The sequence below is a fragment of the Pleurodeles waltl genome, chromosome 3_1, assembly GCF_031143425.1.
Source record: "Pleurodeles waltl isolate 20211129_DDA chromosome 3_1, aPleWal1.hap1.20221129, whole genome shotgun sequence".
Taxonomy (NCBI): Eukaryota; Metazoa; Chordata; class Amphibia; order Caudata; family Salamandridae; genus Pleurodeles; species Pleurodeles waltl.
Genome location: NC_090440.1, coordinates 1,648,712,335 through 1,648,739,173, shown reverse-complemented (window position 1 = coordinate 1,648,739,173; position 26,839 = coordinate 1,648,712,335). Strand labels below are relative to the sequence as shown.

The 26,839-nt window shown below is 40.1% G+C and overlaps 1 protein-coding gene across 4 annotated transcripts in view; it reads right to left on the bottom strand.

The window, feature by feature from the left end:
• MAP3K20 (mitogen-activated protein kinase kinase kinase 20) overlaps positions 1 to 26,839 on the bottom strand; it is an 800,901-nt gene that overhangs the window by 84,005 nt on the left and 690,057 nt on the right. For all 4 annotated transcript variants that reach the window (XM_069225358.1, XM_069225359.1, XM_069225357.1 and 1 more), the window contains exons 13-16: positions 21,826 to 21,856; positions 21,566 to 21,705; positions 7,359 to 7,421; positions 3,088 to 3,180 (exon numbers count right to left, since the gene is read on the bottom strand). In XM_069225358.1, the coding sequence (XP_069081459.1) occupies positions 3,088 to 3,180; positions 7,359 to 7,421; positions 21,566 to 21,705; positions 21,826 to 21,856 (327 nt within the window). The remainder of the gene's footprint in view (positions 1 to 3,087; positions 3,181 to 7,358; positions 7,422 to 21,565; positions 21,706 to 21,825; positions 21,857 to 26,839) is intronic.

Below are 26,839 nucleotides of genomic sequence, written 5' to 3'. Positions count from 1 at the left end.
GTACAACAATGAAATAAATCTTTACTTTTACAATTTCAAGAACCTCCTGAGTGGGACTTCACCTCTTATTTATACTGAAGTTGAGTTGTAGAAGAAATGGTTTTGCTTTCTTTAGGAGAAATAGCTGCTAATAGACCTTTGTTTTTGGGTGGAATTCCAAGAATGTCATATTTACACATGTGAGTAACCATGGAAATCTATGACTGGTGTAGTGTTTTTATGAAGCTCATAAAAGTCAGAAAATTGTTTGAAACTCTGACATAATCAGAAGGGAGTACGTTTCCAAAACACCACCAATATATGTGAATTGAGCTAGCTGAGTGAAACGCTTACACTTTCTTGAAATACGTTTTCTAAAAGAGTTAAATGCTAGGGAATGTCCCACTTTGTTATTTACTACAGTAGATGTCTATTTTTCTCTAGTAGAACCTGAAAACCTGACCTTAATGAAGAATTTAGCCTCCTGGGAAACAATACCGATTAATTTCTTTGTTCTAAAAACACAGTGAGTGGTACCTGACCCTTTGTGGTGTAGCTATTGTTATCTATGAGAGCATCAGCCCAGAAGGTCTTGAAAGTCGACCGCTATTTCAAATGCAATAACATCCTATACATACATTATAACCAGTAAGGGATGCGTTTTAGACTTTTAGATGGCAAGTTATCTCATGTTATGTTATGTTAAGGGGCATTTATAAGGCACAATATTTACCCAAGGGGCAAGATGTATCAAATGGTTGTCCCCATTCTGTGTCAATGGGAAAATGTGTTTGTACATATGGCCCAAGGTGTCTTGACTCTATCACATCAAAAAGTGTAACACAGAACTCGAAAGATTATATGTAAGTATCAAAAGCCTGCTCCAGGTCTTTAATAGTTTCCAAAACAGAGCCGGTTTTGTGATTGAGGAGATCTCAGCTGATAGAGTGTTTCCTTTCCTTGGTGCCAGTGTTGAAAATCTACATCCTCCATTCCTTAATTTTCGAAATCTAGGCACCACCAAAAGGTTGGCAGTCATAGATCGAAGAGCTCTCCCTGGAACACATCTAAGCAAATGGCCACTTTGGAAGTCTGGGGCCGGTTCCTGTAGGTCCTTAAAGGTTAGGTAACAAATTCTAAATGTAATATGCTGTCTGATTGGCAATCAATGAATGCTCTTCAGGGAAGCTGCAATCTGTGTTTTTCGAGAAATGAAGAAAATTAGCCTTGCGGTGGCACTATGCATCAGTTGAAGCCTTTTTCAATCAGAATCAGGGAGGCCAAAATATATGCTATTCACATAGTCCAACACTTCACTTATAACAGCTGCCCTAATAGTCTTCATAGCTCCAAAAGAGATAAATAATTGAATCTTCTTAATGGGTTGCAAGATTACAAAACACTCTAAGGCCAAACATTAACTTGAGGTATAAATTAAAGGTGTTGAACGTTTAGAACTCTGAGGCTTTTTACAGCTGGCTTCAGCGATGGTAAAGCACCAATTTCTGAGGGTCAAAAATGGCTTTACCATATTGAAGAATTTTGATTTAAAAATCAAAATGTCAGTCTTTTCATCATTCAGTTTTAGGTGCTTATGTCCCATCCATCTACTGATAAAGCACAGCAGATCTTTGAAGTTATCCTGTGGTAGGACCAGAATATCAAGCTGAAATAAGATTGGACAATCATTAGCATAGTTACAAATCCAACAGCTCTTTTTTACAGCTCTTTTATAAGAGATGGGATATAGATAGTAAAATGATAGAGTAACAGAGTTGAGACTCGTGGAACACCATACTCAATCATTATATCTGATGCCCTATATGGAGTAAGTGGAACTGCTCGCAATCTATTCATCAGAAAAGAGGAGAGTCAGTTAAAAGCATTCCCCATAAACCCCGGTGCTCATAATCAACTGTGTCAAAAGCCGCCGATAAATCGAGTAGGATTGAGGCTGAAGTGTGGCCATCATCCAGGTCCCTTCTCAAGTCATCAATTACCGATAAAATCACTGTTTCCATATTATATCTTGGCCAATACCCTGCTAGATAAGGGTCTACAAGTTCAGAATCAAATGCATTAGAGCAAACTTAGCTGAGCACAACAGGGCAGTAAGAAAATAGGGCAAAAAGTATTTACAATTTTTGGGTCGTCACCAGGTTTTTAAACAGTGGAAATAATGTAGCTTTTGTGTGAATGTGAGAAGCAGCATTATTATTGACTGTACTTTTTAGATGTAAAATAGTACCTCATGCATTACAATGAGTGCACTTCTTTGAAGGTGGATTGATACACCAAACAGCCAATAGCACGAGGAGAGAAAGTAAAACTCTTCTGGGGGAGCCATAGCCCACGCTATATTTTAAAGATTTGATATCCATTCACCATGCAGACAGCTGTGTCCTCAAACCACACCTAAAAAGCACTGTCTCTGCAATTACTCTGTAGGAACAATACCTGCTAAGCAGGCACGTTTCTAAGTCCTTTAGAGATGGTAGAAAATAAAGCTCAAAGGATTGGCAGTAAAGTGTTTTCATAAACATTTTGTTTTCGAACCCCTGATTATTTGCTTCAATTGAAAGTAATAGCTGTAATGGAGCATACATTCAACCACAAGTGTGTAGACCTTATATTATAAATGCAATCTGACATTGTTACAAAAAGACAGATACCACACCTCACTCTCTTTATATTTTGCCATTTCATTTTGACCATTTCTTCTTCACCACATACTACCTCTGGGAAAAGTCTGTGCTTTTGTTTTAGACTTGAAGCACTCAGATCAAATTCTACCCAGGGCTTTATAACTCCTATTGCAGTCAGAGGCGTGACCTCCATTTAAGGCCCATGAATAAGGGTCATGTACATCACATATAAAAAAAGGCCAGTAACATGGCCTTTAAAATTTGGCTGCGCAGCCGGCTGACCTCTTTAGCCCCTGGCCAGTTTTTGTCATTCTGTGAAAGGGCTCAAACCCAGTGATTCAGCAAAAAAAAGTGTTCAAACACAATTATTTGACTATGACGAGAACAAATAATTTGTATTATGTAGTTTATCAAAAACCTCCCAAATTAACACTTGTTAGTCTACCCCCTCCTCCTTTTTTACCTCAGGACTGGTTCCTCGTTTTAAGTGATAACCGAAAACAAGTTCCAAATTCACAGTTTTTTCTTCATTTTCATCTTGTTCTGCTTCAGGATCCTATGCCGAAAAATATACAAAAAAATACTTTAGAAAAGCTAGTTTTAATATGTACAGGATTAAATGTTTGTTGCTGATGGAATGTTTTATTGATTTTCAGGTACATAGTAAAAGAGGCAGTAATATTCAAAGAGGATAGAGAACAAGTTAAGGAAACTTGAAACCAACTATTCAATGATTCTTTTATTTATTTATTTCATGTTTGAAAGTATGCCTTTCTAGGCAAGACAAACAGTTGGCTCTCATAAATACATTAAATTTAAAAGAAAAACAATGCAACACTTAAACAAATAAGTAAATAGACAAAAAGTTTAAGGATTCTGAAGATCGAATGATTGGAGATATTGAAAAATATGTTTCATGTTGCTAGTGCTACCTCACATTCATGTGATTAGTAAGCGCCTATAGAGTGTTACGTGCCACAAGAGTTCTTCAGGAGAATGTTCAAAATTTGTATCCTCTTCTACACTGAGGAGTGAGCCTAAATTGTTATTTAAGGTTGTGAGAGATGAGATTTTCTTGATAAGTGATTAGTCTTTACGTAATTATACCTACAGATTAATGTATGAATTAATTTAATAATAATATTGTGTTTACGAGAATTGTGACTAACTGAATGGCCACCATCTTATGTAAGGCCTATATTTTGTCCATGCTAACTTAAGCTGATGAAATTATTTTGTCTTTTCAAGAGAGTGTGTTTCTTAACTAAAATAAATGCCAGAATTAAATGTGTTGCCTCTGCTGGACTGAAATAGAAGCAGATGCAAGGTTACTGTGCAAATGCAAGCGCTATAAAATGTTTCTAGTGTGTTCCGTAGTTTGACTGACTTCATTGTTTATAGATATGTTTCTAACTTGTATGTCTTTCCTCGAGGGAAAAGAAATGGTGTGGTAACATATTTTGTCATCGTTTTCCTGTGACTTCGTATTCCGGTGAAGTGAAAACAATGGATCCACAGATGAAGCTGAAGAAGAGGAAATACAGGATACTAAAGTATTTGTTTAGATTTAGTCGGTGGAATAATAGAAAATAGAAGAGCTTAGAGTAAACTAATTGTATAATTTTGATATCAGTTAATGTTCTGATTGGTCATAACTCTCTTGCTTCTTGCCTCATGCTTTATCCAATCATTTTCATTTAAGAAGTTTAATTTAATGTTCAGTCACCACTGATCGTTGCTCATTCTTCCTTGGGATTTTAGTGTATCCTGAGTTCTAGAGATTCTATTACTTTACAATCTGTCACTTTGACATTTCATGTTTTCTAGATAGTTTAATGACATTCCAGTACTTTATCAGTTTATGTCTGTTCAATATTAAACTTATGTCTAGATGGTTTAGTGTATCTCATAGTCCAAATTCTAAACCATTACCCTATCCTTATTCCTGTTCCTGTCCTGATGTTTGTGCCTGATGTTGCTGCCCCAATGACGAAGTAGACATTGTTGCTGATTACTGTAGTGATTTGCTAAATGTATGAGCTGTGAAATGTTATTTGTCTTTTGTTTTTCAGGTACCAGCTGCAAATGTTTTTTACTGCTGCTTATTTTTGATAGCGCCATAGTTTAGATGTTTTCTAAATTTTTGTTACTAAAACTTTTACATGAAGCCCAACATGTTGATGCTAATTAGTGGTTAGTGAGGCGTTACTCACATGCTCATGAATTGTCATTGGTATTTTTGTCTTATCATTATCAGATGTATTCAATTTCTCTTGCTCAGATTTTGTTGCTATGGTTTTGTGTAATAACCATTGAGATTATTTGTCTTTTCGCACTGATTAAACTTAGATATATAAGGCATTTGAATATACCTTTGTTGTTTCTCTATATGTAACATTTGGCTTTGAGAATTATTTTTGTGACCCTAGCGTTGTTAATATAGGGAAATAAATCATTAACTTCTTAATAAACTGGTGTGGTTATTGGAATTAAATTGTTTATCATATGATATATGTGATGCTTTAGGATGTATTTCGAATAACGTTTTCTCTAAAACAAATTTTGTTTGGTTCATCGACCTAGTGTGTGAAATCCACTATCTAGTCTCTTGTGACTAAAATATAGCTAGGGTTTCTCTGTATCAACACGGTTCAGACCAATGTCAACCAAGGGGTGTGGTAGAGCTCAGTAAGTTGGTCAGTGTATGGTAGCTAGATCCACCACAAGGCTTCTCTTTTTGTGAAATTATTATGGATCATTGATGAATAGTGCAACTGAATACTGTAAGATAATTAAACAATGGAATACAGACCACTATAAACATATAATTCATTATTATTATCTGCTCGAACCGTAACATTTGAACAGGACATCTAGACTTTCTTAGACATTCTTAGACGTAGGCCACTATGAGAGAAGAGATGGTTGATGAATGGGATACAATCACATAGCAAAATTTACAAAAAAAATGGCAACACACTCTATGCCTAGTTTAAAGATGTTGATTTATTTGCAGGCATTCATGTGCTGTGCTTTTATCCCTTTCTTCTTTGGTAAATATCTGTGCACAGTATCGAGTGAGAGTATCAGCCTGACTGGGCAAAGCACATCTCATTATAGGATATTAAGGGGATCCTCATGACATTAACAGCAAAATAAGTTGATTATGCATCAGGCATTACCAGACAATATACGTCCTTGCTTTCACAGGATGTGGTCTCTTGGGTGGCATGACCGCCGACATTGCAGCACTTGTCCACTGCTAAACACAATACATCTTGTAAGCAACAGGCAGACACAGTACTTCTGGTAACCAACAGAAAGGCTCAACTTCTGGAGTCCTATGTAACTTAAAGACTAGCCATCATCTCAACCTGCTCCATTTCAGCTGATGGGAAACTTTTGTTGTCTGCAGCTTCAACAAGCTCAGGTCAGAGATTCAGGAGTTACTGCAGAAAGATATCACAAAAATAAACAACTCCTCTATATGTGAGTGAGAGTGACATGCAGAGTGTCCACCTGATTCTTGGGTACTTCCAGTGATGGTGCAAGAACTCTGATATCACAGGTAACTCTGATCTATGAATGAAGCTCCTCTGTAGGGTCTCCCCACTGCAGTGGCTACTGAATCTCTCCATTCAAGGAGCCTATACCATTGTAACATAAAATAAAGAATATCCCTCCTTAAAATGTGACATTCCTCTTGGGTGAATGGTGGACGCGAATGGTTCTCTCCAGCCGGGGATTGGCCAAAGCATGTTCTAAGAACAGAAGGAATTGTAGAGGGTAACTGGGTAATGTAACCTTCCACGTGTTATACTACCGGAGCCAGGATTATCAGAATCACACCCTTTGAAGTTTATGGTGAGTCATTAGGGGCAATAAAGCTCCTACCAGAGTTGCACTTGGCCAGTCAAAACATGCTTTTGCTTTCCCCAAAGAATCGTCCTGTCCCTTCCTTAGAAGTCCCCCCAGACTTGCCTACTTCATTCAAGACCACAGACGTATTACAGCATGGGATAGCTTTGCCATTTATTACTCAAGTCCTGGGCTCAGGCACCCACAAGCCATGAGAACGAGCTTCCTATTTGCCATGTCTCAGTGTAGAAGGGGATTTGAGGCATCTGAGTGTTCAGGTGGTGGTAGCTCCTCCAAAAATCCTTTGTCCCACATTACCGGAATTATATACATATTCCTGATTTTTACAGGTTTGGCCCATGCTTGTAGTCTTCATAATCCAACTTAATGCATAAAAAATACAATCACATTTCACCGATTTACATCAGCCAACTTTTTGTGATCTGCTACATTAAATAAGGAATAGTAGTTTCTTTGGTGGTGATCAGATATCTAAATTCAGCATTTACTTGGATACAGTAAATGCCATCTGATCACGGCCGATGTTGAAAGAATGTTGAATACATACCAGTACACCTATCTCTCCAGTCATGAGTCTCCTCTCCCTTTCTCCATTAAATTTAATGATGGAAAACTAACTCTTATTTTATAGTTATACAAACCTCATAACGGAGCGCACTTTCCATGCTAAATAAGGTAGATGTGGTTCCGGTTAACAAGAGTTTCAGAATACAGCACCTTGTTTTTGCTTTCATCCAAAATACAACTTTGTGCTAGTGTACAAGTCATGAGTAGTGCCCCACAATAAAAGGCTCATACAAATGTGTGTGAGAACATAGTGTAGTTTTAAGTTTGAAGAAAAGCAAACACACTCACCTTGGTCAACGGCGGAAAGTGAAATAAATTTAAGTAATCGTGAGTAAGCTTTTCAATTGCTGTCTGTAAGAAAACAAATGACTATTAGTAAACACTAATAATTAAAATACAATCACTAAAGTACTCAGAAAAGTAAACTAATTCAAACCAGAACAAAGTCATTTCTGTATTAAGAACTTTATATTTCATTCGGTAAATGGCTGGTTCGGTTTTCGCATTTGATTAAAGATAGTTGTATACATAACCTTTTATGGACGTTCTTGCATCTAATTCACAGACAGCAATATTGGAAAAAAGTATTTAATAAAGATGGCCAAGGCAACGTTTTCTGGATTCCACGTCAGCAGAGATCTTCTTCAGAAGCCCCAGATAATTTGTCAGAATATTTTTTCATTGTTTATGTAATTACATAGTGATATGTAAATGGAACCAAACCTATATAGTGCTTTAAATAGTCAGTTAAGATTCTAGAACAACGTGAAAGAAACAAAATATATTCACAGAAGTTCATTCACATTTCCAAAAAGTGTGCGAAGAGAATCTCAAGGCAACACAGTTTTACACCACTACATGAGGTCCGAAAATGTTCCCAACAAAAGTGACCGAGCTTTGAAGATTAAGGTGCCTAAGCAAGAATCACAATGTAGCATGTTTTATATATTATAAACTCTGCCTGGAAGGAATTAATTTGAAATGTGAAAACAAAGCAATTTCTATACCTGATACATTCATCTAGATTAACAAAGAATTGAAAGAATATTGATTAGGAAGGTAGAGTTAGGTCTAAGTTTCTGTCAGGGGAAGGTTTCACCTTTACCTTAGAGGAACATGCCTCACTTGTCACTCTGTGGGGTGCTGTGAAATCACCAATTAGAGGCAGAATAACTTTATTTCTTATAATTAGGTATAAAAGAGAAAAGGGCAGAGCAGCTCCGCCCTACTGTAAAGGGAGTGTAAATGCAACATGCAGCTCTGTTATGCCTTGATTTTCAGACTCTTATAGTTTAAATCTTTAGATTCAGGTCACTGAGGGAGAGCTAATGCAGGATTAAAGAATGGTGCTCTATGTAAGTACCCAATGATCTGGGAAATTGGCTTGGGGGACCATAATGTCAACAGATCTTACATAAGGAATAGAAGCTGCTAACGACTTTAGTCCTTGGACTCTGGTAACAAAGTCTTCAGTGAAAGAAGAGAACATGGAGAATGCTACAGAACATTCAGAATAGATGGGTAGTGTCAGGACACTCCTTGCATGCCTCGATAATTCTACTGATGATTTCCGAATGGCCTTTACTCAGAAAATATGTCTCCAGTTCATGCTAAAATGAACAATTTGTTAACAGTAAAGTCGTAAATTCATAATCCCACTGCTTTTAGAGGGGGCAACATGCAGTCTTATTGCACGTAGGAATTCCAGGTGCAATAATACTGCGCCACTTACGGTTCCTGATGGTACTAATAATTCTTGCTACCCGACCCACCGGGAATTAAGGGCCACTCATAAGGAGGATCAAAGGACTGCTATCTCTTTCAAAAACAACAGAAATTAGAAGCCTATAAGCCCATTTTACCTTCAAACATAAATAAGAGTGTTTGCAAAGATGGTTACTAACCATAAAGCCTCAGCTGTGCAAATGGACATCCCAACATTTTCTGCCTCAGGAAGATTACAAAGACACACACTAATACCTTGATGGTCATGCTTGATTGTGCACATACAGATGAACAAATTATGACTTACCTAACAATGAAACATAATTTAGGGGGCTTTTGTTGGACTTGGAGGAAATCATCACAACATTTGTCAGATTGGTCAGATCATTGTATGGCGCACCAACAGACTGTGTGAATGGGGTCTTGACAGAGGTCACACAGTACTAATGAAGGATCAGACAATGCAGTCCTTTACCCTCACTGATTACTACCTTCAGATGAAGGTGTTAATACAATGTGTTGTAATTAACCTACCACACCTCTTGTCACAGCTCAGGCCCAAAGTAAAGTATGACTGTGCCACCATGGCACTGCAATCAGCACACATAATTGGGAAGCATCAAATTAAATTATTATATTGAAAATATAGTAGGGACTTCAGGGGGTTCTTTGGCTAGAAACTGCATCTGCACAAGACTAACCTAAGCAGATTTAACGAAGTGGCATCTGGAACCACTGATAATAACCAATTAACTATGGCGGAGACGGAGGCCCTTTCCCAATTTTTATAGTTATTCTGAACTGTGCCAATGTTTGTTGACTAGGATACTGCAAGAACCACCAGAGTTATGACTCCCAGGTCAATGGGATGCCTATTCCATTAGATCACCTCACTGACAATTGAAACAAATTTCCACGCTGGCAGTGATTTGGCTTCTATGACCCCGAGGCTGAAATGCATCTCTTTTGCTGAACCATGATGATGTAAATGCACGTACACTTCCTTTTGGTCTTTAATTTTCAGTTTACACATGCTACTATCTGGCATTGAAGAATGCATCCGACCACTTCGGCACTTGTGCGCCAAACTCATGGCAGGCACTGCAGTACGTATTTAATGTAAATCCTACTTTTATTTTTAGATTTGGCGTTAGCTACGCACTCTTGATTTTAGTAGAACAATATATGTAATACACTTACTTAAAGGGTCTTTATATCGGCGCTCTTCATCAATTGGTCGGTTAGTGTGCCATTCACATTTTTCTTTTGGTCACTGCAGCATACACTAAGGAGCAATGGGTCAGCCCACCAGCCACAGGCTAACTTCTCTGTAACTGAAGACATTCTGTTCCAGCACAACGTGCACTTACACAGAAAAAGTAATCCATTATAGTTCCAATGACTACTGGCCCAGTGTGTACTTTTAGATGAAGCAAAACGGTTTGTGGAATAGCCTTACAACAATCATTACAAAACAAAAAAGCATTCACATTGGCAACTAAACAAGAGTCATTTTTGTTTTGCGAGTGCTAGTTATCTAGTGCAATAGTGAAAGTCCACCCGTACAAAATGTAAGAATATTGGCGGGGACACGGTGTCTTATGGCTTGGTGGATTGATGCACCCACTCCCAAGATTTGCGTTTGACCTCAATGTCACAGGATCAAAACCTAGCAGGTCCACTTACCATGCCATCGCCCCAAGGTCAATAAAATAAGTATTATTGAGTTGGATAACAATAAATAATCTACCGTCCAGCGCCTAGATTTCCTAGGGCAGGCTTCTTTGACACGTCGACCGCGAGCTACCAGTGGCTCGTTGCCTGGAGTTCAGAAGGATTTAACTACCTGCCTTTCTGCCAGGCCAATGCTGCACTTAAAATCACTGTGAGCCCGCTACCGCGAGGTCGCACTGAGGGTGCAAGAGCAACGTTCAGGCCACCTTTTTTGTTAAATAAACAAGTGGGTACCGCTGTCTAATAAAGGCCTGAAAATAAATAAATGTCTTGGTGCACATTTTTTCAAATCTCTCTGAAAACCACCTTGAAAAAGTTTTGCTTCAATGACTACATACAGAGAAACATTGATTTTTTCATGTTCTCATTATTATTTTCTTCACTCCACTTCTTTCTTTCTTCTTTCTCTTGTGTCGCCCTTCTTTCTGTTTTTCTCCTCTCGTTTTTTTTATTCTCACCTTTGCTTCTTTCTTGCCTTCTCACTTTCTATGTTTCTTTCTTTGTTTTTTTATTTCCTTCATTTCTGTATTTCTTCTTTTTTGTCCATGAGTCGTTTCTTTTATCTCATTCTCGTCATCTTTCATTTTCTCCTTATTCTCTTCACTTTTTTGTCTCATTTTCTTTGCTTTTCTTGGGCCCTGCTCGTCATTAGTGCTTATGTCATTTTCTCCTCTGCTTCATTCCTTTCCTTCTTTCTCTTCTTCATTTGTTACTTTCATCTCCTCTCCTTTCTTCTTTCTTCCCCTTCTTCCTTTTCTTTGTTTCTTCTTTTCTTTCATGCTATCTGTTCCTTTCTTCTCACCTTTCTACATACTTTCGTTCTTTTTCTTTACTACATCCCTTTCTTTATCTCCTTCCTTCTATCTCTTCATGTTCTCATTGCATCCTATGTCCCTTCTTTCATTTCACTCACCATTCCTTCCTTTCTTTCTCTCCGTTGCTTTCTTTCTCTGTCTGTTTTCCCGCCTCTCCTTCCCTGTTTGCCTCCAAGCTTTCCTTTTTCCTTCTTTCTTTTCTTCCTCCCCCATTTCTATCTAATCCATTGATAAGGCAGTGGCTCAAGGTGTTTTTCTTTTAACAGAAGTAGTTCTCGTGATTGAAAAGGTTGCAGACGCCTGCCCTAAGGGGTGAGCCTGCCCTCTACAAATAGACACGTTATGCTTGGAGTAACAGTATTAATTAGAAGGTAAAGGTGAAAATGGGCAGGGCTGCTCTAGGTCGTACACGAGGCAATATCTCCGTGGGGACAAGGCTTAGTAAGCAGTCAGGACTTGGATATAAAGTTACAAGAAGAAGCAATGTCAACACCCTTTTCTATGCAACATTCCCCAACTTAAGGGTCAGCTTTGTTTTATTAAGGAATAGCTCTAGGAAATGTACATGAAATAACTATGCAACTGGCTGGAGGACGTAGTTGCGGGGGTGAGTTGCTTTTGAAAGAATTCCAACTAATGACATACTTAATTGCTGTAAATTTTGGGTAGTCAAAAAATACTGAATGCCATTATCCTGCTAAGATGTACACTGCCCTTTTTCAAGGGCACAGCTCCATCTGCAGTGTAATATGAACAAAGCAAATAGGTCATTCTCACAGCTTTGTAGTGTTACAGTGAAAGAAATACTTTATGTGTTATTTTTTGTTGTTCTCAGTTGTGTATGACACGTAAACACCATGAAGAGCAGATTCATTTGGGAATACAAAAAGACAAGTGGGGAACCTAGGTTCATGACCCCACCGATGGAGTACAGGCTCTTGCCAATTTACAGTTGTGTTACTAGAATGTCATGGGTGATGACAAAAACAGACCTTTTAGACCTGTTTGGTGTTTTACAATTGAAAGAATATAATTTCTGTAAACAGTGCTGCTTAAATACTGGAGATGCATGTTTTACAAAGGAATTTGCTGTCATATTGTAATTGCTTTCACTAAAATCTCTGTGACATTAGAAAACACGAATAGTTACCAAGTATTTTGAGATACTCCCTGTTGTAGCAGAATAACTCCCTTATGGGTATATTTCATGCTGTGTTTGATAAAAGACGGGACTGTACTCTATAACGTAAAACATTTGTAGGAAAAAGGTGTTGAAGCATTAATCAATATGTTGAACTCTTTACATAATCATAGCTGCTAAGTTTCCCAAGTTTAAGCATGATTATCTGCTCTGGTCCAGAATTATTCTTTGCATTATGGGATTTGTAGTCCTGGTTTTATAATTGGACAGAAAAATGACAAAGTCTAGAACACAATGCAGCTATTCACACATGGATCTGACGAACTTGCCAGATGAGTATAATGCTTCTTCAAACAACTTCACGATTGTATTGTTGAGTCAACAGCGGATGATGATGTAGAAAGGGAAGAGTAAAAAGACCTGACACAATAATAACAAAAGACAAGATGTGAACGAAAAACACAATTCCACAATTATTGTATGCACGAGATGTCACTGTGAGCAGGTCTGAGCTCACAGCAGTTTAAAATTATTGTCACCTTATTCTCTGTAATGGCATGGTTGTTTAGACGGCACTCTGACAACTTCCAACTAATGAGAAATTAATTGTCAATGCCTAATATAGTTCTTATATTAATTGTTTGAATGTATAGGGTGGGATTCTGTAATAAAGTATTTGGAGAATTCTGAAAACTTTTCAGAAGCATTGTCAAGCTCTTTCCAAAAGCTTTCATTTGGGTTGGTAGAAGAAGACGGAATAGCTGATATATGTGAGGAAACTGAGCTCATGACTCTATAAAACCTGTTATGAACAAAAATTATCCTATTTTTGAATATTAGAAAGGCAAATTGTGGTAAGTCTTCTTATCGTCAAAAATTACAATACCGCTACCCAAATGAGAGAAACCTTGGAGGAGGATGCAGCAATCCAATGATGCGACAATGGAATGAAGAATTGTGGGAAAAGTGATATTACTTTTTGTCAACATACAAGTAAGATTAGTAGGAATGCAAACCATGCTCCTCCTTCTTAAGTCATATGACAGAACTGGCTTGTCGTAAGCCTTGGAGAAAGAAATAGAAACAAGATAGATGCATAACTCATCTTTTCTGTCCTGGACGCATTAATGTGTCTTCTTTAAGTGTGTACCGTTTTGATGTATCCTCTGGGTTTCACCCCATCTCATCTCACTTCTCCCAGGAACAGGAGCACCTCTAGAGAGTAACCATATATCTAGACACTTGACGAAGGAAAAATTAACTGTACATCCACAACTGCCTTAAATCACATGCCACATCTATATTGACTTCAAGCTTAATGTCTACCAAAAGTAGTATCTCTGTATATCAATGAGCAAGTTGCAGAGGGGATAGATGCCACCTTTTGTATGCCATAACTAAGCGTCCCAAATTAAGTGCCAAAAATATAAAGCTATATATTGTGTAAAAGTGTTTACGTCAGCAGGCAATGAACACAAATCAACCTGGCTAACCTTGAAACCTTGCCCAATATTTCAAACATCCTATTCCAAAAGGTGGTAAAGGTGGGCAAATACAAAACAAATCATGGTGTCCTGCGCACTCCATCTCAGACAAGAGTGCAGGGTGTCTGTAGCTCACATATGAATTCACTTTAGAGCAAATTGGGTCAACTACTGAGACGTAAGATGCTGGCACTGAACTTTGCTGACTTAAACTCACATACTCATATTATCATCATTGCCTTTAGAAGTCACTCATCCTGGAGAACCCCCTGTAGACGAGACATCAAGCAGTGGTTGTTGCCAACGAATATCCGAGTCACTCAGTACTTGATATACTTGTGATTGTTGATGAGTGTTAAATTATTTTTTTTAAACATCCTTTTCCAATAATTGGTGGTCCCTTCCACCTTTTCTGCCTTATTAACTCAGTGAAAATAAGCTGAAACTTGGTATGAAACAGGAGTGGCTTTACCACTTCATGATCCATGGGATTAGCAAAACACAAAGCCATCACCTCTGTTTTAACTAAGTTCTCTTTAAAACCAGAGAATGCTCCAACACAATGCAGCCCTTCCATCATTATGGAGAGCTCCTCTAATTTAGATGTTAATATTAACAGGTCATTTGCACAAAGATTGATCTTGAGTGTATGGACACCATCAGAAAATGGTGGAATGTTGACTACATTTCTCAACCTCTCTGCTTAGGGCTTAATATATAGAGTAAATCTCAGGCACAATAACAGACATTCCTGTTAGTTACCACAACTAATATTAACCTGTTGCCAAGAGCTCTATCTAAGCCTGATAGAAAATCAGAGATATTTCTACCAATCTACTTACCAGAGATAAAGCCCTGTTGATCATGGTGTATAATCCAGGAGCCGGTCTCTTCCAACCTATGCACTTATTATTTTTACAAGATGTTTTGCCTCGTCCTGACCTGCAACTTTTGCCTATTTCATATGTGTGTCAGCAGCTGAGGAAAGCCTTCATAACATGTTCTCCTCTAGCAGATAAAAAACACTATAGTGCCTGGATTTCCACAGACATTATGTCAAAGATGGGAAATGTCATGGGGCTCTCACGAGTATCTGCCACACCCGTCCTGGCTTATACTTGTCACATTTTTAGAGATAACGTGGCCCTGCAGAGAGCATACCTATTGGCTAAGGTGTTGATGTTACCTTCTGCTTGTAATACAGGTATGGTTTGCTATTTGTAAACTGATAACCTGAATGAAGAATTAGGAAGACTGTACAGCATTTTGCAATGCTCCATCACAGCCACACATACAACTGGTTGGCACTGGTTCCTAAGGTCTAATGTCAACATGTAACCACCGTTTGCAGCCCTTGTAACAGAGTAACTCTGAAAGAAGCTTTTTATCTCAGCAACATTACAAAAAAAATACCAATAACCATTTAAGACAAATCACTCTCGATCTTTGGATATTTACTTGGTGACTGCTTTCTGATTTTACATGTGGTATTTCTCCGGTGCTGTCAGATCAATCTCAGCATTTATGGGAAAAAGGCTGTGTTCTTCGAACACTATTCTTTCCAGGCATTCCAATTTCTCCCAACTCCCTGAATGAGTCTGATCCTTGAAAGCAGCCTGTGGCTCTCCGATCCTCTGCTTTCACTGCCCTGTACTCACCCAATACCGATAGAATATTGCTACACCCCATCTCGTGTACCTCAGAGCTCTTCTTGTCCTGGTGAAAGCGAGGTTAAGGACTGGAGCCCCGAGGTTGGTTGCTCATCATGCCGGCCCCTTTGTACACAACCACCCTAACAAGAACTATCTGTTAAACACACAAGAGCTACAAATGAATGACATTGGAAGAAGAAAGAGACAGCCTACAACTCTTCTGGAGAGATCTCCTCTAATGGATCCTTGCACATAAATACTTTACTACACAGGCACAAAGAAGAGAGGGACTAGCTTTGAGTGCCAAGGTGGCAAAAGAAAGACGTACGTCTGTTACATTGTAGTAGCTCATTTTCTAATGTTACACGTAAAGGAATACTTTGCATGTGTTTACTGTGCTTATATGACATTTTCATTTATAGCATGAGGTTTTTGTTTTGTAGCCTTCAATAACAAATAGCGACTATGCAAACTAGGAGGAGGCAGACACAATTTTCAAGTTGCATAACTGGATGTGGGATTGTTTGATTGTTTAGGACTTTGTACAAAACAATTTCGTTAATCTTAATACATCCATACCCTAAAACATCTAATAATTATAGGCTCCAAAACTGGGGGGAGCAGGTCCTGGTAAACACGATAGACAGAGAGTCTGTGGTCTCTAGTGTTGGTTCAGAAATAAGAACGTCTTCCAGGAAACCTCAGCAGTGTTGCTCTAAACAAGAATAGACTCACCTGGAAAAAAAACGCTTGAAGAAGCAGATTCGGCCCATAAATGAAGAGAAATGGAGTGGCAAGATGAAACAGAATCACCCTATAACCATTTATTTGTCACATGTTCAAGTAGTCTTCCTTTCAAGTGTGGTCCTAGTACGGTAAATACATCATAGAATTAGTTAGTAGTGAGCAATGTTTGTTAGAAATACACTGCAGTAGGATTGTTCGGATCTGGTATAGTTAGCACTGCTTCCAGTTGAAAGTAAGCCCAACATTTCAGAAGATAGATAGCTCAACTAAGTAACTCAATCCTTTCCTTTTAGGTTTGTGGTTCCCAGTCTGGGGACTATGCCTGGGTCATTTTCCTCCTATCCAAGCATGCAAGAAGTGATCGAGAAGTGTGGGCAGGGACTTACAATTCTGGTAGTGGGGTTGGTTAAGTACTCAAGGCGTAACTTAAAGACTCCCCAATGACTTTGCCTTGGTGACTTCCCTCTCTAACACTATAAAGAGTGGTTTTGTCACTGAAGTGCATTGTGTTGGCTTTCCCAACAGTGTATGTAATAGTTGTGTTCCTTTTACGTTGACATTCTAGTGTCAGAATACCTGACCCTTCTTCTGAAGCTATGGCTTCAAGCTGTTGTCTCCTCAGATGATGCTGATGAAAGATTTAAATGTGCACACCTACCCAGAAGCAGACTGTCAGTGCTGCTTAAGTGTTCTAACCCAACAAGATGGGAGAATGAGAAGGATTACATGAACGTTCTGTTAAATATTCGATCAATTGTCAATTGGGCAGAATAATGATAAAAATGACACAAAACATTTTAGGATACCAAACGTCCTCTCTTTACCAAAGAAACGGCACATACATACTTTGAGACACCACAAAACCAACTGGACTAAATTACATTTTGAAATATCTTTATTCCATGAATTAATTTTCGTTAGTGGGCATTGGAATATATTGACCAATAATATATTTCAGTCAAGATGGAAGAACACTATCAGTAATCGCGAAAATGCACTTCCGTGTACTGCACACCGTTCTACTATTTTGTCATTATAATTTAAATTAAAGCAATTGTAATTTTCAATTATGGTTAAGCATCCATCTTTATTTGATGAAAGCTTCCTATATAGTACCCCTGGTCCTGGGTACCATGCCTACAGGGAACTAGTTGCTGTCAATTAACATTTTCTTTAAATATTTCAATGATGGCTTCTAAGTAGTTAACCACTTTTAGCCTTTATCATTTGATAATACCTGTGTTAATATCCTGAGTTTTATACAACTGTGATTGCGTTTTATGATGCTGGGCAACTTATTGAATCCATATAGTCTATAATAGCTATGTACCAAATTTGATCTGAAATCCAGTGCATTTTGAGCCACCAGGAAGTTCCTCACGGGACAATCTATAAAAGACAGAGTTTCCACCACAGTGTATTTCTCATGCTTGTTCATGGTCCGCATTGTGGCGTTCTATTTTGCACAATGTTTCTCTCTCAGTGGCAGAAACCACTATACAAAATACAGAACTTACAATACAATTCACCAAATCGTGGGAGAATAATAAAAAAATCTCTACCTTTGGATACTCCAAACTTTCTAACACATTTCTGACAGTTTGGGGATTTACAAATGAAATCCAATTATACTCTTGGAGAATCATGACAGACAATTTTCAGAGAATACTCACAGTCACAGTCCACAATTTATGCATGCAAAATTGTGAATCAGCATTGTGATCTTGTTCTCACAACTTCATTTATTTGGCCACCTTTTATATATACTTAGGAACACAAATAGGTTTGTCTAGTCAGCCTTCGTGGGTGGTTTCAAATCAAACCAAATCAGATGGAACACCATCCAGCCTCACTGCCTCCCAAGTTTAAACCACCCATCTCAATACATGTTGGTGAGAGGTTTCTTTCTGGTGTTGGAGGTGCACTGTGCAGAAACAGTAATTCATGGATGGCAACAGTTGACTATAGAATGGCAACGCTGTGCACTGTTCACTATTCATGGCCGTGCACCTGGTTAGTAACATAACTTTTTTGCCCTACCAACCTATCAAGCACCTCAGAATTTACTCTGAAACCTCTTGGCTTGGCACCCCCTAAGCTAAAATGATCTGGGGCAGGTCTGCCCAAATACAGGGCACCACCATTTTCAATCCATTCCTTCAGCCACTAAGAAATTAAGCAGATTTCAGAAAATGTAAACGATGTTTTTAGACTCATTTCTCTTACTGCCGGGATCTGCTAACATCTGACAACTTCCTGCCTGACCCATCACAGACACTGTACTACAACAGCCAACTTCCTTCCTGACCCATCACAGACACTGTACTACAACAGCCAACTTCCTTCCTGACCCATCGAAGACACTGTACTACAACAGCCAACTTCCTTCCTGACCCATCGAAGACACTGTACTACAACAGCCAACTTCCTTCCTGACCCATCCAAGACACTGTACTACAACAGCCAACTTCCTTCCTGACACATCACAGACACTGTACTACAACAGCCAACTTCCTTCCTGACCCATCGAAGACACTGTACTACAACAGCCAACTTCCTTCCTGACCCATCGAAGACACTGTACTACAACAGCCAACTTCCTTCCTGACCCATCACAGACACTGTACTACAACAGCCAACTTCCTTCCTGACCCATCGAAGACACTGTACTACAACAGCCAACTTCCTTCCTGACCCATCGAAGACACTGTACTACAACAGCCAACTTCCTTCCTGACCCATCACAGACACTGCACTACAACAGCCAACTTCCTTCCTGACCCATCGAAGACACTGTACTACAACAGCCAACTTCCTTCCTGACCCATCACAGACACTGTACTACAACAGCAAGTTAGCCACCTAAGATTGACTTCTGATCACTCTGCTGTCGCCACTAAGGGGGTCATTCCAACTTCGGCGGGTGGCGGCGGTCATTCTGACTTTCCCGCTGGGCGGGCGGGCGACCGCCAAAAGGCCGCCCGCCCGCCCAGCGGGAAAGACCCAGCAACGATGAAGCCGGCTCCGAATGGAGCCGGCGGAGTTGCTGGGGTGCGACGGGTGCAGTGGCACCCGTCGCGATTTTCAGTGTCTGCTAAGCAGACACTGAAAATCATTATGGGGCCCTGTTAGGGGGCCCCTGCACTGCCCATGCCAGTGGCATGGGCAGTGCAGGGGCCCCCAGGGGCCCCACGACACCCATTCCCGCCATCCTGTTCCTGGCGGTAAGAACCGCCAGGAACAGGATGGCGGGAAGGGGGTCGGAATCCCCATGGCGGCGCTGCTTGCAGGATTCCTATGGCCAGGGGAAAACCGGCGGGAAACCGCCGGTTTCCCTTTTCTGACCGCGGCTTTACCGCCGCGGTCAGAATTGGCCAGGAAGCACCGCCAGCCTGTTGGCGGTGCTTCCGCGGTCGTTGGCCCTGGCGGTCCATGACCGCCAGGGTCAGAATGACCCCCTAAGTCTTTTCCATCATCGGAGACATAGCAATTCTAATCCATTTATGTGCTTTCCCCTGACCAAGACTCTGAGATGCCAACTAGAGGTTTGTGTGCTTTACAGTAACTCTAAAATAAATCTATAAATATAGTCTGTCCATACATGCAACTTTAAATCCTGGTCTACTTCTCCAATATTATTCTAGTGCTACTAAATACTATTTTCCACATGTGACTAAGCATATTTTTAGAGGCGGCTGAAAATACGAAGTGACATATCCTATTCCTACTTTAAGCAAACATTTATTAACATTTATTATGTTAACGTAACTAACAGAACTCTAGCCCCAAATTCAAAGCAGAGGAAGAAAAATATCTACAACGCCCCTATAAAATAAAATTTACATTTTAGAAAGTTAGGGTGATCATACATCGTCTTATCTTTCACCATTTTCGTAGGGTAAAAAATATAGTAAAACAGGAACAGAGTGTGTAAATAAAAGTGTGCATCCTCCATTTGGATTAGGATACTTTATGTGCAGTAAACTGCCTAGATGTTATTTAGTTAGGTATATTAAATAATGAAATGTTTAAATGTTAGAGCCTCGCAGTACCTAATAATATCCGATTTTACTCTTGCTTATTTCATCCAGACGTCAGGCAGCAGCTGACAAGGTGCATCGTGTTGAGCTGCTGTAACTCCGAGCAGAGCGCCTGCTTTACATATCGAGCCCGTCCAAATGAGAGCGGAGAGTCTGCAGGGGAGAGTGTAGTGGGGGAGAACCTGCGCAGCATGGGGCTGGCAGCCTGTGCTAATGTTCTCTGCTGTCTCAGCTTTCATGTTTTAAAAGCTGCTGCATGTCTTCCCTATTCAGAGATCTGAAGTGTAACAACTGCTGGCTGTTCCGCCGAGCCGGCAGTAAGAGATGTCATTATTTTATTTCGGTGCAGACAGGTTTTTTTTTCCTTTCCTGGAAATAGAAGCCGGGGTGATCACATGCGCAGATAAAGAGTGAACAGGATGCACTGCACTCTGGGCCCAGTGTCCAGGGCCGAGGAACAGCAGGGTCACTTGGCATCACATCATTCGGTGCGGTATTTATTGTGCTGGCCGGAATGGGTGGTGGTGAAAGATTTAGTGTCAAGACAACTGAAGAGGCTGGGAAAGACCAAATGAAGGGCCGAGCTATCAATAGTGCAGCAGGTGCAGTGGCACTGGGGCCCAGGAGTATGATGGAACATAAGTACTCCAATAATGGCTGCATAAAAATGGACATGGGAGGGCATTTTGGTTACTTCCATTTGGGCCATGTGCATACTTGCTGTGCCACTGCACCAAGTAGCCGCAAATGTGGCTGCGTCTCACAGGCACTGGATGTACATGAGCTTACCTTGGGTCACGAGGGGTCAGGATGTCACTTGATGGGATTGACACTGACTTTGTTATACCTTATGCTCAGAAGCCCAATTTAACAGCTATTTTGTTAATAGAAATAAAATATTGGCAAAAGTTGCATACCATGGCACACCACCATCCTGGACAATTACTTCCGCGTGGCCCCCTAACACAGTGTTCTTGGTTGCCAACAGTTTAAAGTGGCCTTCTAATGCATGGTACCACAATACGTTTTATACCTTAACCAGACATCATTAAATAAAAGGACATTACGAAAACCTATTGTTGTTGATTGTTGATGTGGAAAGACTGGGTAAGAGGACCAACTTCTTTTGAATGGATTACTTCTTAAAGTAGCTATACCTTCAAGTGAATGATGTGGCCTTTGGAAACAATGCCCATGTCCTTCAGGTCGATCTCTTCCAGAAGCAGTAGCCTCTTCCCAGTGATGTGGTGTGCTCTGAACAAGCTGGCGTACACGCTCTGCTCGGGAGTGGCATCATCTTGGCACACAAAAGGAAACATTATATGTTTATTAAGCATAACAGCACTTCCTTCCTCCCCTCACCCAGTTCCATCACAGTATAATAATGTATATATAAAAAAAGTGCTGAAGTTCTTACCTGTTTTAAGAAGCTGCTGTACCCAAAAGTACTGTGAAAATATAGAAGGACTACAATGTGAATGTTAGAAATAAAACCAGTCTATCCTCATTAAAAGTAAAAAAATGCTGAATAAATATGATATGCAATTCGTATAACAGTTTTGAATTCACATTTCGTCACACGCACCCAACTAAAAGTCCTGTTCTAACACAATTAAAGGTTCACGTATTGTTTAAGAATTTCAAAATTGAAATGTATATAGTGTGGAGTCTAGATTCTGCATCTTACTGACACATCGTTGTGAACGAAAAGCGGCGATTAATGGGATCAAATTAAAATAATATCTTTTAAGTTTAGCTGTTGTGGCGGGCCTGGTAATTTGTTAGTGATCGGGAGGAGGGTGGGGGGTCGCGGGGTGCTTGCACTATCGCTTAGATACCACACTCCATTAAAACGCTCTGGGCTTGAGTCACAAAGTTGTTGTGCACTTAAACTTGAACATAGAGGCGCAAACACCTTCCTTTCTTTGCAAGTTTAAGATAATGTTCTGTATTCATAAGACATGCATTTTCACTCATAAATGGATTTGCTCACACGTTATCATAGACCAGAAGAGTGTATTACTGTGAGACAATGTCCTCATAGGAGCGAGTTGTGGGCATTCCAAAGTGGTGCATTCTGTTAAGTAAGTTAACACCCACAAATCTGCAAAAACGCCTACTAGGCACATTACAACTCTGGGTACATATGGAGTGAGTGAGAGTAAAGAGGAAATGAGCATCCAGGATCGTAAAGAGGAGGCAACGTCCCAAAACACTTTGGGAGGTAGAGGAAACGTACACGTGTAAATGCTGGTATAATATCATATTTATGTGACGTAACTTCCTGATTTGCCGATACAAACATAACTTTACCCTGGTAAATTGAGGCATTTTTGCACACACATCCAAGTACACAAAGGAATTCTAAAACTACTCATATGAAACTGTAACTGTAATGTTTTCTGATGAGAATGCCTGGAAAGAGTAGCACATGTTTTAAATTGTAAGTTACGTCTATTGTAGTTAATTTGCAAATATTATATTATGCTTTGCAATATAAGTTTATACAGGAAGAACAAAAAACACGCGTTCTGTTAAGTGACCAGACCACGATCCAATCTGATCACCTAAATTTAGGAGACAGAATTTTTTTCTTTACAAAAGGCACTAAAAGGATGATCCATCATCTATATATTCTTTAAACGTGATATAAACTTTGGAGCCACCAACTGCGGAGCAGTGGCAGAATCTACAAGGGTCATTCTAGTAAATGAGATACAGTGAAGAAAGAGAAAGTAGAAAAAATAGACACTCAGGGGCATATTTACAATGAACTGGCGTAGGGCAGTGCCGCAAGTCTTTTTCCTATGCTGCCCTATGCCAATTTTAAAGGACAGGAACGCACTGAATTTATGAGATACAGTTCTTTCCTGTCCTTTCAGCCAGCGCTGGCGCACAATTCGATGCCTAACGCCAATGCATGCACCCTTGCACCCTGGTGCAAGGCTGTCTGCATTGTTGGCAGGATTGTTTTTGTGCAGGAAGGGATACCTTCCTGCCCTAAAGTAATCCATGGAGGCATTTTCCTCTTTCCAAAGAAAGATGAAAAAACAAGGAGAAATAAGGATATTTCTCCTTAGTACGCCTCCCTTTGAGAGGTGTACAGTTTTGACGCATTTCCAGGTTTACAGATCCTTGTAAATCTGGAGATGCTGCAAAATCCATGGGAAAATCAACTGCAACGCCAATGGAACTCCCACCTGATAAAGAGTAAGGCAACATAGCAACTTGCTCTGCATTGCCTTACACCATATCTACAAGGCAATGAAAAGCCATGCAAAGTGGCTTTGCGTGGCCTCATAGATATGGGTCTGCACTTTGTGCCACCAAAGTGTCATAAACAGTGATGCATCGGCACCGCAAGGGGCTTAGTCTACGGAGGCCTGTCGAGGATAGCACAATGATTTGTTTATACCTACATGGGATTTGTGTCTATTGTTTTCACCAATTTTTATTTTTTATGTACAGGTTTACGCTCCACGGCTCCTTATTTTCTTATATTTATTTACATTTGCTTGAAAATGTGTGTGGGTCCAAACATTAGGTTGGAACTGAAACGTAATGCAATAGGTCAGCTACATTAATTTCCTTTCCGACAATGTTTTTTAATATTTTTATTGGATTTCTAAAAAAGCAAAAACCAAACAATTGTTTCATATAATATTCCAACACTTAGGTATAAATAACAAGGAAGACCAAGGCACATCAGATAGCAGTACATATATCAACAATATCGATCGGGAAGCACATATTGAGACTACATTTTGCATATGGATGCAGGCATTTAAGGAGCATATAGTATACACATCATTCACAATGTCCAGAGTTAGGATCTGGGCTTGAGTCAAGGTCACAGTATGTGATTTAGGCGCCCCATATTTTCCGGAATTTACATGGAAAACCTCTGCTCTTTTAGACCATTCTCTCCGCTGCCATTTATATGTCCATCCCCGCCTCAATTCGGCCAGTGTCGGTATCTCATGGACCCTCCAATATTTCACCATGTCACTCTTGGATATTATCAGACCTAGGTTACATAATAATAATTTAATATGGGGTAAATCTATATCACTGGGTATGCGTAGTATAATGTATTTAGGATCTTCTGGTATTGTCATCTCCAATATCTTGCCTAACTCATCCAGCAGGCTTTGCCAGAAAGAACGCACTACTGGGCAGATCCTGAGGGTGTGATAAAAATCCACCCGATCATTACAGCGTAAACAGTTGGGAGAGGGCGCCCGTCCCATCCTATGGAGGCGCACTCTATTATAATAAATTCTGTGAAGTATTTTTAACTGGATGAGACAGAGTCTGGACTTAATCGTCACTTCACTAGGAAACATGAGAGCAGCTTCCAGGTCTACATCATCCAGTTCTTCCACATCTGCTTCCCAGGTACATCTGAGTTTTTGTAAGGTGACAGGCATATTATTATTAGGGTTTTGTATATGTATGAGATTATCTTCTCTGTTATTTCCCTCATCTGTAGCCTACTTTGTGAGGGAGAGTATTCCAGGAGATCAGGCGGGATTGTTTCCACTCTCCATGCATGTTGAAGTTGGAGTTATCTAAAGTTTTATGTGTCTAGGAGTTGATATTCTTGATGAAGTGAGAAAAAGGGTACACGTTTTCCTCCCTCCATTAAGTCCCCCACCTTTGAGACTTGCATGTTGCCCTATCCACAGAAACCTCTTAGCTTACAAATTGTTTTGAGCCTGCTGCATACCCACAACAGGGTTTCCAGTGTGAGTGTGTCAGTTTCGAGCAGGTGGTTCAAGTAAAGTATTTATTTTGCCCAATTTATGGTGTATCCGGAGTGGGTACCATAAATCTCGAATATCTGAAACATTGCAGGGATCTAAGTAGTGGGATGGGTTAAGTATAGAAGTATATTGTCCGCATACAAGGGCATTTTTTCCTCTGTTAGGGGGGAGCCAGAGGTTATGAAGTCTTTTAAATCAGGGTTGTCGTGGATCTAACAGGCCAGGGGTTCCAGCATTAGAGTAAATAGCAGGGGGAGCAAATGGGCAGCCCTGCCTGGTGCCTCTTCTAGTAGCAAATTCTGTGGACATTAAGCCGCTGACCCATAATGTTACACAGGGATCATTATAAAGTGGGGTCACCCATTCTATAAATTTTCCCCTGAGCCTCATTCTGCAGAGAGTGTATATCATATAAGGCCAATGGACAGTATCAATAGCCTTTTCTGCGTCTAATGATACAAATATGTGTGTGTCTGGGTGGGGGGCTACTTTGTAATTCAGTTATGGAGTGGGCGCAGATTCACTCTGGTGGAGCGTTTCGGCATGAACCCTGTTTGATCATTATGGTCAAGGGGCATGATGACACTCGAGAGTCTAGTGGCCAGCATTGTGGCGAGAATTTTGGTTTCAGTATTAAGGAGGGAGATCGGACAGTAGGACCCACATTGAGTAAGGGGCCTTCCTGACTTGGGGATGACCACTATTGTGACCTTTTGCAGATCAGGGGGTAGGGTCTTCTCTTCCAGGGCTGTGTTATACACATTGAGCAAATGGGCTGCTACAAGATCTACCTGTTTTAAAACAAAAATTCAGCCGGGAAGCTGTTTGGGCCTGGGGTTGTCCCTGCAGGCAGTTTTGTAATTGAGTCTCTCACTTCGGTGAGGGTAAGTTCACAGTCTAGGGACTCGGCAACTTCTGCAGACAGCACTGGCATGTCTATGGCTTTCAAATATCCTTCTGTATGAGATTGGGTAGCCAATGGGCGATTTCTCTACAGGGTTTCATAAAATCGGGTGAACTTCTCTGCAATATTCTTGTCAGAGACACAAGTGGTTGCTCCTTCGCCCTCTATCCGAGCCACCCATCGCCCCTCCAAATCTCTTCGGCCCAGCCATGCCAGTAACTTCCCTGCCTTATCACCGGCAATATAAAGGCAGTGTTGAGTGGCTAGGAAATGTTTTTTTATCTCATTGGTGGCCAGCATTCTGTATTATGCCTTTAAAGTCTCTATTTGTCTAAAAGTCAAGGGAGTGGGTGTGTCTATGTTTACCACCCTTAAGGCTGTCAGTCTATCTGCTATATGTTTGCTAATCCTTCAGTGCTTTATTTTTTTATAATGTTTTGTGTTCTACCCCTTATTACAGCTTTATAAGCCTCCCATAGTGTTTCTGCTGACCTAACAGAGTCTTTGTTTCCCAAAAAATACAGTTCTGTATGGTCACTTCATCTCGTAACTCCCAAGTGTTCAGCCTCCATCTAGGACTTCGGCCTTGGGATCGTCGACCAATAGAAACCTAGAGTGGAGAGTAACCAGGCAATTCTTTCGCCAAGTACTCTGCCCTCTGTACCGTTCTTACCTCTCCCGCCAGTGTGAATATATAATCTAACCTAGAAAACACTTTATGGATCACAGGGCAATAGGAATAGCCTCCCGTATTTGTGTTA